At 40.8% G+C, this 11,467-nt stretch overlaps 1 protein-coding gene across 1 annotated transcript; it reads left to right on the forward strand.

The window, feature by feature from the left end:
- The first annotated feature begins 1,262 nt into the window (after positions 1 to 1,262).
- On the forward strand, positions 1,263 to 6,317 carry LOC121568090 (ras-related protein Rab-19-like). Its single transcript, XM_041878680.2, has 3 exons — positions 1,263 to 2,135; positions 5,057 to 5,240; positions 5,703 to 6,317. The coding sequence occupies exons 1-3, from the start codon at positions 1,932 to 1,934 to the stop codon at positions 5,984 to 5,986; spliced, it is 672 nt and encodes a 223-aa protein (XP_041734614.1). The 5' UTR covers positions 1,263 to 1,931; the 3' UTR covers positions 5,987 to 6,317.
- Positions 6,318 to 11,467: the final 5,150 nt, after the last annotated feature.

Raw genomic sequence — 11,467 nt, forward strand, 5'->3', positions numbered from 1 at the left:
GGAATTTGAAATGGTTTATACTTGTACTTTTGCTTTTGATACTTAAGTACATTTTAGCAATTCCATTTACTTTTAACACTTAAGTATATTTAAAACCAAATACTTTTAGACCTTTACTCAAGTAGTATTTTACTGGGTGACTTTCACTTTTACTTGAGTCATTTTCTATCAAGGTATCTTTACTTTTACTCAAGTATGAAAATTGAGTACTTTTTCCACAACTGTCCACCTCCTCTAATCTCCTCTAACTTCTCCACCTCCTTTGCTTTCAATTGAATTTCCTCATCCTTCTCTCTCTCCATCTTACCTAGGTGCCATTCCACCTCCCCCTCTTGCTTCAGATGTACCTTCCTCTTCTCTCTGTCTCTCCGTCTCAAACTGCTTTATCTTTGCACTCCGTTCTTCCTTTTCTCTCTTCCAATCTGTTCTGATTCTCTCAATCTCTTTCTGTATCACAGATGTTAATTGATCACACTCCCCCGCTGCTTGTATTGCCCGTTCTACCACCAGCTCCAGCCTTTCTTCCTCCTCCAGTTCCTCCTCTTTCTTCTCCTCTATATCCCTCCGTTCCCTCTTCTCCTGAAAGTCACTTCTTTCTTTTTATTTTGTTGTTTTCTTTTTCCCCCGAAACGTTTTCCTTTTTTGCTGGAGCTCCTCACTCGTCATCTCATACTCTCTGTCACCGTCACTGTCCCCAAGACTCTGCAAAGGTAGCCGGGGCATTGCTCCACCAATCCACAAGCCGGAGTTGTGTTGTGGTGGAGAAGGTTTTGATTGAAGTGTTCTGGAAGATGCTAGTCATTTGAATAGAATGTTCAATTCAAAACAACTGCTTTAAAGTTCTGAGTTCCAACATGGAATAGAAAGTGAGGAAGTTTCCACAAAGACTGAAAGTTGTTTTTCTCACAGATAAAGGCAATAATGACAACATGATAAATAATTATAATACATCCAAACAGTTGATCTGTTTTTGTATCTATTTTGTTATCTATTTAATTTGAAAAGTATTTTTAACAAAGTATTTTTAACAGATTCTATCCAGGTTTTGAGAGCAATGTCGTTGAGAACTGAAACACAATACCACAGGGGGGGGCTCACATGGTGATTAGCAGGTGGGGCGGGATTAAATTCTTTGTGCAGGTGCAGTTGGACAGTTAAGGGTGGGTGGGTGGGTGGGTGGGTAGAGAGAGAGAGAGAGAGAGAGAGAGAGAGAGAGAGAGAGAGAGAGAGAGAGAGAGAGACGGAAAAGCCTAATGTGGGCGGGAAGGCATCAGGTGGCTAGAGAAAGAGAAAGTCCCATCCACTAACAAAAACAATCTGGAGGAGAAGGACGGCAGCTCTTCTGACAGTGTAAAGGAGACTCAATCTGTTTCTTATTCTGTGTGGAGGGGTAGCGCTTATTATTGTCTGTTCGGTGCACTCTGTTGCCGTTGGAGATAAACTGGGGCAACACCTGAGAAGGAGGCGGGAACGGAACGCTGTCTTTCTGGAGAACTGAGCTGCTGTTATCTTCCCCTGGTGGACGTAGGGGAGCGAGGGAAGAGACAGAGGCCTGGTTGGAGGGAACATTCTGGGCTTGACTGAAAGACCTGTGCTCCATTCTCAGCTCTGAGGTGGTTATATGGCCAGAAGGAAATCCTGTAACACATCTGATCAACTAAAGAATGATATTTTCCACACCTGTGCTGTGACCTACTACAGGACTGAAGCTACTGTATGTGGAAGAGTCTTCTCTGGCCTAGGAGGATTTACAAGTCACAAAGAGACCATATGTCATCTGTGATTGTAACCTAGCCACAACCATCAGGGGATGGCGCTGTAAGGCAGACCATCACACACTTGCTCATAACACAGTTATAACATAGTCATACCATTGTGACGTGACACTGAGTCAGTGTCTTGGTGAGGCTCCCAGGCCAGGCCTCTTCACGATGCAGCAGCCGACAGGAGGAGTGGAGCAGCAGGACGAATCTTTTGATTTCCTGTTCAAGATCATCCTGATTGGAGACTCTAACGTGGGGAAGACCTGTGTGGTCCAGAGCTTCAAGTCAGGACAGTTCTCTGAGAGGCAACAGAACACCATAGGGGTGGACTTCACCGTGCGGACAGTGGACATCGAGGGCAAGAAAATTAAGGTAAGGAAGTCAGCCTCAAACTTTAAGAAGAAATTGTGCTTTATAAAACCAAAAAGGGTTCAATGAAAGTCAGCCTAACCCTAAACCTAACCCTACTGTCACTCTCACTCCAGCAAGCTGTTGCATATCAACAGAGCTGCAGTTGATAGTTTGTTGATAGTTTGAACATCTACAACAGATCTTCTGTTGTTGACTATACACATAAAGTATAACTGAAATATCTAAGTGTTGCCTCCTGATCAGATTAGTTGCTGTTTGAATACTTCAGTTTTGAGGCCATTGGAGTGGTTGATGTAAAATACAGCTGTTGTCTTGTGATACTGCCAAGAAGACTTTGCAGGCCTTTTGACATGTAAAACAAGTTGTACCAGCAGTTCACGAGGGACTCGCCTTTCTGGTTCTCCAACAACACATCCATCATTCCTCCTTCTTTTCCCGGACCAAAAACGTCAGCATTTTAAAAAAACTTCAGTGAGAAAAGTGGGAGTACGCCTTAAGTACCTACTAAGGTAGACCTACTGTATGCTTGAATAGGAAACCTCTATGAGGCGCTGGCTACACTCTCAGAAAAAAAGGTGCTATCTAGAACCTTAAAGGGTTCTTCAGCTGTCCCCATAGGAGTACCCTTTGAAGAAACCTTTTTGGTTGCAGGTAGAACCCTTTTGTGTTCCATGTAGAACCCTTTCTACAGATGGTTCTACATGGGACCCAAAAGGGTTCTACCTGGAATCAAAAAGGGTTCTCCTATGGGTCAGCCGAAGAACCCTTTTGGAACCCTTTTTTCTAAGAGTGTAGGTTTAAATACTTTAGAGATACTTTAGGTTTAAATGATTTTGTTGCTGGAGGGCACCTCCCTCCCTCCTCTACCCACACCTGCTAACTGTAATTGTTCCCCAAACCTGCCAGACAACAGAGATGATAGGAAGGTATTTATGGCAGGCTCTCTTCCTCTTACCAACCATAGAGATACACTCTTAGAAAAAAGGGTTACAGTAGGATTCTTCCACTGTCCCCATAGGAGAACCCTTTTTGGTTCCATGTAGAACCCTCTGTGGAAAGAACCAAAAAGGGTTCTCCTATGGGGACAGCCAAATAACCATTTTAGGTTCTAGATAGCACCTTTTTGTTTATGAGTGTATCTGTACATTATTACTAGAGTGACCTACCGTGTCATAAACCTCCTTCATTCTAGAATGGGTTGTATTTCATTCTGTGTTACTGACCGTGTCATAAACCTCCTCCATTCTAGAATGGGTTGTATTTCATTCTGTGTTACTGACCGTGTCATAAACCTCCTTCATTCTAGAATGGGTTGTATTTCATTCTGTGTTACTGACCGTGTCATAAACCTCCTTCATTCTAGAATGGGTTGTATTTCATTCTGTGTTACTGACCGTGTCATAAACCTCCTCCATTCTAGAATGGGTTGTATTTCATTCTGTGTTACTGACCGTGTCATAAACCTCCTCCATTCTAGAATGGGTTGTATTTCATTCTGTGTTACTGACCGTGTCATAAACCTCCTTCATTCTAGAATGGGTTGTATTTCATTCTGTGTTACTGACCGTGTCATAAACCTCCTCCATTCTAGAATGGGTTGTATTTCATTCTGTGTTACTGACCGTGTCATAAACCTCCTCCATTCTAGAATGGGTTGTATTTCATTCTGTGTTACTGACCGTGTCATAAACCTCCTTCATTCTAGAATTGGTTGTATTTCATTCTGTGTTACTGACCGTGTCATAAACCTCCTCCATTCTAGAATGGGTTGTATTTCATTCTGTGTTACTGACCGTGTCATAAACCTCCTTCATTCTAGAATGGGTTGTATTTCATTCTGTGTTACTGACTGTGTCATCAACCAACTGAACTTTGACACAGGAAGGAAGAGCAGGCAATATGATGGCTTCAGAATGTATCTCAGTCTGGGCCTGTGTCCCAAATTGCACTCTTTTCCTTATATAGTGCACTACTTTTGACCAGGGCCCATGTCTCTGGTCAGAAGTAGTGCACTATATAGGGAATAGGGTGCCATTTAGTTTATGGCCACTCAGTGTGAATAGGACCTTGTTGCCTCAACCAGTACCACATGCCTGACTGAAAATGACAACTGTAACCACACAAAGAGACAGAGATCAGTGCAAACAGCATTTATTGAGACGGCTTGTACTATTTACTGATAGGAACATGGATATCATCGTGCTGTGAAGACTTCAATTTAATTTATTTCCTCACTTTGCATGACAATGCCAGTGCTCTTGCTCCAGGCAGAAATGGAGTTGAAGGGTGTTTTGCTTCCCACCCTATAGAGGTGTGTCATTGTTAAACACAGGAACCAGTGGAAATCCCCTGTGCATCACTGCACGCATACTGTATATAAGCTATCCCTCCCAAAGCCAGTGACAGAGCCATGTTTAGTACATTAAAACTACAGCACATATGGATCAAAACAATGACAATCCCTACAGTAGCTTTTGGAAGCATATTAATTATTTTTTATCCAACAAGTTCTCTTGTGCTTGTGTACATGTTGCATGGATGATTAGGAGAAAGAGAGATAAAAGGAGTTAACGGTGGTTTTAGAGAAAGATAAAGACTGTGAGGGGAGTGATAAAGAAACCGTTGCAGGTTCAGACCAGGTGAGCAGGGGAGATTAGGAACTCTGGTGCCAGGTTTGTCAGGTTGCTATGGCAGTTGTTGCTATGCTAACATGGAGATAGGAGAAGGGCAGGCGGAGGCTGAAGGAGATGCCTCAGACAGTGACATATTGCAGCATTTTTTAAGTTACAGTACATCATCATTTTGTTAAGGTGTCATTTCAGTTTTGTATTGTCCCCTCCAGGAGTATATTAGGCTTTGAGATCATTGTGTTTGTGTTTGTGTGTGAGATATTGGTCTAATTCTGTGTCTGTGTAAAACAGATGCAGGTATGGGACACAGCTGGACAGGAGCGTTTCCGGACCATCACCCAGAGTTACTACCGCAGCGCCCACGGCGCCATGATCGCCTATGACATCACACGCCGCGGAACCTTTGACTCTGTGTCCCATTGGATCAGAGAGGTGGAGCTGTACGGCGCGGCCAATATAGTGCTCTGTCTCATTGGTGAGTGGGAGCTAAAATATCTGCTGACTCCGTGTGGCATGGGCCATTGTTTTGAATTGAAATGTTTGTTCTACCATTTCTATTTCTATGATTGAGATGTAAAGATTTGAAATAAAAATGTTTCTGGGCCTCTCTCAGAAAAGAGGTCCAAACCTTTAAAATACTTTAACACCTGACCCCTTCCTGTTCAATTAAAGGTCAAATCAATGTGTTTCTGACAAATCAGTTCTAAAAACAAAACTTTAAACACCTATTTCTCTCCCTCCCAGGCAACAAGTCACAGGAAAGGGTCAGGGGTTAAAGTATTTTAAACACCTATGTCTCTCCCTCCCAGGCAACTAGTCACAGGAAGGGGTCAGGGGTTAAACATTGAAGCTGGCTCTTTGTCTTTTATATTGTCTGTGAACTGTCAAATAGATGCTGAAGACACATTTCCAACAATGTCCTTCCTCTCCCTCCCAGGTAACAAGTCTGACCTGGAGTCTGAGCGTCGGGTGTTGTTCCAGGAGGCGTGCTGTATGGCTGAGGAGAGAGGCATCCTGGCAGCGTTAGAGACCTCAGCTAAGGAGGCTCAGAACGTGGACGATGCCTTCATGATGATGGCCCGCGAGTTGCTGGCACGCAACGGCATGGCCGTCCAGCAACAGGCGCCTAGCAACAACGACTCGCCTCGCGTCCTGCTCCGAGCCAACTCAAGACCAATCAACGGGCCGGCGGTGATCGCAGACAAGAAGACGTGTTGCTAACATACAGAGGAGGAAGGACAACAGAGGGAGTTTAAGAATGGATACCTGGGGGGACATGAGTGCGTGCCACTGTTCTACCTGGAAGTGTACAGAATAGGGCAGGGATCATCAACTACATTCAGCCGCCAGACCATTTTTTCTGGAACAGATGGTCGATGGGCCGGAACATAATTACAAATAATTTGTCAACTGCAAATTGACCGCAAGAAGCCGAAACAGATATAGTTTGACTAAAACATTATTTCAAAACCTTGCTTCCATATGTATCATTCACGTGTCTCTCTATTATGGGTGGGAATACTTGGGAACAGATTTCTTAAATTAAAATCACTTGGAGCTGATTTCCTGTAGTTTTTTATGTCAACAATGAAAATTCCACAAAAATATATACAGTGTATACAGTGGGGAGAACAAGTATTTGATACACTGCCAATTTTGCAGGTTTTCCTACTTACAAAGCATGTAGAGGTCTGTAATGTTTATCATAGGTACACTTCAACTGTGAGAGACGGAATCTAAAACAAAAATCCAGAAAATCACATTGTATGATTTTTAAGTAATTAATTTGCATTTTATTGCATGACATAAGTATTTGATAGATCAGAAAAGCAGAACTTAATATTTGGTACAGAAACCTTTGTTTGCAATTACAGAGATCATACGTTTCCTGTAGGTCTTGACCAGGTTTGCACACACTGCAGCAGGGATTTTGGCCCACTCCTCCATACAGACCTTCTCCAGATCTTTCAGGTTTCGGGGCTGTCGCTGGGCAATACGGACTTTCAGCTCCCTCCAAAGATTTTCTATTGGGTTCAGGTCTGGAGACTGGCTAGGCCACTCCAGGACCTTGAGATGCTTCTTACGGAGCCACTCCTTAGTTGTCCTGGCTGTGTGTTTGGGGTCGTTGTCATGCTGGAAGACCCAGCCACAACCCATCTTCAATGCTCTTACTGAGGGAAGGAGGTTGTTGGCCAAGATCTCGCGATACATGGCCCCATCCATCCTCCCCTCAATACGGTGCAGTTGTCCTGTCCCCTTAGCAGAAAAGCATCCCCAAAGAATGATGTTTCCACTGTAGTGTCGAGTCAATGCTGGTAATTATTGCTGTTGAACAAAGGAGTCCGCTCATACTGAACTTTGATCATAAGGTTTATTCATATCACAAGATTTCAGCATAAGTTTACGGGTGTCATGATCCCCCCGGAGAGCAGCATTTCCCAATCGCAATGGCCGCTCTAACCTCTTCTTCGTTTAAACCCAGTATATATAATCTTCCCCAAAATATGGGTGGCTCCCTCTACTGTCCAATCCCCTGTCTTCCCTGGGGCGTCACCCTAAAAACGGCTCTCTTTGACACTAAATAAACATCCTCTCAGATTCCACTTAAAAACATTAACAAAGTCATAATCTTCATATACTACATTCCCCCCTTCGAGACTAACTAAAAGTCTCGAAAACAAACAGAATAGGATTATGACAAGTAACAATTTATCTTATTGAGTATCTTTAACATTAAACCAAAAACATTTCCCTCTGGAGTGTAAATACCTTTCTATGAAATATGAACAAATCTTTATGAAGTGTGAATACATTACTATGAAATATGAACAAATCTTTATGGAGTGTGAGAGCGAAAAACCTGTCTGGCAGCCTTCGTTCCAAATATCCATCCATCAATCAAAAGACAGTAAAATTCTCTCACGGTCCCTCTGCCCCAGGCAACCACCTAGGTACTCCAGATCAATTCATAAATCTTTATCAATGCATTTGAAACTATGATGCAATTAAATACACATGAAAGCCCCAGCAAACAAAATACTATCCAAAATGTCCACACTAAGGCTGGTCGACCCATCGGACCCTACAGTGGATCTCTATCCCTGCCTAGACTCCCTGTCCCTAAGCATTCACGAAATAAACAAAAACATCTAAGATCCCCACATGTATTCAATAACATCAAATATCATTCTACAAAAATTTAATACAGAAAGAATATGACACAAATTATGTATTACACATGCAAATATGTCTATATTTCATTGCAGACACTGGAATGTAGTCCACTACACTTCATCTCCCCCGTAGTCTCCTCTTCCAATGCATCTTCGATGATGGAATCGAAACATTTCCACACCTTCCTTGTTCCATCTCCTCCAGTCATTCTCCTTTCATATTGTCCCTTCATATTGTCCTTGTTTGAGTATTTCAATCTCTACATATTCCCCCAAATGCTTCTGGAAGAAAAGAAAAGACCAAACAGTATCTTTTGCAAAACAACACTTTCAAATTAAAACATCAATATCAACTAAGAATATAAAAATGATATATAAAATGATATATGAATCACATTATCCTATTTCCCCCCTTTGATTCATAACATCATACTAAAATCACACTAATATTGAAAACAAATTTTTCAAAATGATCAAATAATCAAAAAGGATATTTATCCATCAATACTCCATCCAGTCCCACTTGTCCATCTTCATCCAGATCAGGAACAGTCAACAACGGCATCTGAGCGTTGTCTCCAGGCATCATAACTCAATATTATAGCTTTCTCAAAGGTCAGTAACAAATTACAAACATCACATACAGTGCTATCAAAGCTGCTATTAAATCTGAAACATCACTGCTCCCACTGGGCCTAACTAATCTTGCAACCAAGACTTCACTGACCATCCAGCTCCTTCAGACCTACCAAATGCATCCCTTATATTCTTCAATGCATCTATAACTATCTGGAATCAAAGTATAAGTAACATTATCAATATGCTCTTCCCAAATTTTACACCATATCATGGAAAAATCCCCACTTCTCTCTTAGACTTATCCTCCAATGATAGGCTTCCCAGACTATAAAATTCCTCTAAAATTGGTGCTGGAGCTATCTGCTCCCTTGTAATCAAATGCGATATATTAATGGCTTTAATAACTATCAATGTTGAAAGAGTTAAATTGCTCCTCACTGTTGTTATAATAGACCGAAGTGTTGATGTCCTTGTTGTTGATTCATCCATTCTCCCAAAGCTTTGAACTCTTTACTTGTATTTCCATCTATCACCACTAGTGTCACTACATTCACTCTCAGTCCCAACTCTAAACCCTCACTTTCAAACTTTTGATTATAAAAAATACACCTACAATTACCTTGATCTTCCTGCTGGGAATTGTAAATATAGATACTCAATCACCCTCAATCTTCTCTTATCATTCAGCAACGCATACTTTCTCAATGCATCTGCTCCTAACAGATCTAAACTCCTACCATATCTATCTTCCCACTAAACTCAACATTTTCCTTCACCACTGTTCTCTCTCTCTTACTATCTAACCTTGAAACTTAGCTTACTGTCCTAGAGCTCCTTCAACCCTAGGTTTCCTAACTTTTTTAATCTAATCTTTTCTCCTAACCTTTAAAACCTTTTCCACTGATCTATTCACAAAATCATTTTACCACCAATTTTTAGAACATGTGATTGGGAAGTCCCCACCTGCTTCTGACTTCTTTACACACAGACTTGGCAAACGATCGAACATCTTTTAGCCTAGTTTGAAATCTCTTGCACCTCTTGGTGTAGGAATGTAACCAAGAATAACAGTCACCCCTTTTAACTTTATTTTTCAGACAGATTGTCTAATAGGCAGTCTAATAGATTGTCATCCTTCCTATGATATTATCTTTTCAAGCAAATATGATTCCCAAAAACCCTACTCTTTTAAATCTTCTACCAGACAGCCGTCTAGTGTACTTCTTATTGTACAGTTCAATTTACACAATGCATCTCTTTCCAACAATGCAATAGGTATATGTTCTAATACCAGTATGTGTATTTTAATTTCTCTTTGATTTTATAGCAGAGCTCAATTGGTTCCTTAAGAGTAATCAGCTGTTTTACTCCCTCAAATCCCTATCAGTTAGTTAATTTTACATAGTGAGATGTTTAACCTCTTTAGGCTCAACACAGATAAAAGCTTTTCCTCTATTCCTTCTTCTAGTCCTTTTTATTTTCACTTCAATTGTTGGATATTTTTCTTCCTAATCGGTGCTATCAGCTGACACCCCCCTTCGTATCTTCTAGGCACTCTAGAATCCTTGCTCCTTTAAGGGTTCACCTGGAGAACAGGTGACCTTCACTTGCTCCTTTATCTTCCTCAGAAATTCCCTCTGTTGTTTCCTCCTGGCGCATTGCACTCACAGGTAAAGTAACCAACCTGTCCACAATTATAACATGCTTCTGAAAGTTGCTGGAAGTGTAGCTGAAACCTTCCTCCTCCTTCTAAGCCTTCTCGTCCTCTTCCTCTCCAATTCTGTGTCTGTCCAGAAACTGGCTGTGGATATGGAACAACTGGTACCGCCATTGGTGACTGGTAGAATTGCATTTGACCTTGTTCAGTTGAAGCTATGGCAGTGATTGTTGATTTGGTTCACCCTGATTCTTCATAACCAAAGCTTTTCTTCTCCTTCTTCTCCTCCAGCTGTATTTGATTGAGTTTTCTGAGAGTTTCTTGGTCCTGTTCTTTCTTGTTGTTGACATATCAGTATTCTTCAAAAGGTTATATTCTAAGTTCTGTCCTCGAAATATCATCTTCCATCATCTTCTTACTTTTCTTCAGCTTCTTGAGTTGTTCCTCCAGTTGTGTTACTTCTTCTAAATCATTCGCTTTATCCAGGCATGATACGCATCGGTCTATATCTCTTTCTATTTCTTCTTTGCTAGTCATTGTAGGATAAAATCCTCTTGAACATAAAGCACCTTTAATCTCCAAATCTTCATCGCTGTCTTCATCTTTGCTTTCCTCAGAGATCGAATCTCTAGTATCCTTCTTCTTCCTTCAACTTCCATCAGAGATCAAATCTCTAGTGTCCTTCTTCTTTCCTCTCTTGCCAACTTCCTTCTGATCACAGAGTCATATCCACCCATGATCTCTTCTCAATCACTCTGATCATCATCATCAGCATCATCATCTTCAAGTTCCATCTTCCTTAACCTCACTCTTCTCTTCCAGACATCTCATTTTCTTCCTTTTGGAGTTTTCTTTTATCTTTATGGTCGTTTCTGTTTCTCCTCTCTCTATTATTCAATCACTTTCATCATGTTGATGACGTCAGGGTTAAAATCCCCTCTACTAGCTATGGTTGTTCAATGTCAGGCCAACGTTTATTCCCTTTTCCAGATAACCTTTAGTTAATGGTATTGCAATGTTTACTATTTTCAACTATATCAACAGGTGTAATTACCTTCATAGCCTTGATGTCCTTTTCCCCATTGTAACAACTCTTTTATATTCCTTTATTGTGAATTATTTTATTTTAGACTATATAGCCTATGGCTTCCTCCCTTTAATTTTAAATATAAACTAAAAAATATAAACAATTTTTTTTTTTTCTAAATCCAAACAACAAAAATCAATCAATAAACATATGAATATTCAAAAAAAAGTAATTAAAAAAAAATTCCCAATTAAACAATTACTCAA

The sequence above is a fragment of the Coregonus clupeaformis genome, unplaced genomic scaffold, assembly GCF_020615455.1.
Source record: "Coregonus clupeaformis isolate EN_2021a unplaced genomic scaffold, ASM2061545v1 scaf0712, whole genome shotgun sequence".
NCBI lineage: Eukaryota > Metazoa > Chordata > Actinopteri > Salmoniformes > Salmonidae > Coregonus > Coregonus clupeaformis.

What these genes read in the sequence shown, in the direction of transcription:
- LOC121568090 (XM_041878680.2), top strand. Translation starts at nt 1,932, where the DNA reads ATGCAGCAGCCGACAGGAGGAGTGGAGCAGCAGGACGAATCTTTTGAT. An exon ending in TCGAGGGCAAGAAAATTAAG is followed by an intron (nt 2,136 to 5,056) that starts GTAAGGAAGTCA and finishes TGTGTAAAACAG; the next exon opens with ATGCAGGTATGGGACACAGC. An exon ending in TATAGTGCTCTGTCTCATTG is followed by an intron (nt 5,241 to 5,702) that starts GTGAGTGGGAGC and finishes TCTCCCTCCCAG; the next exon opens with GTAACAAGTCTGACCTGGAG.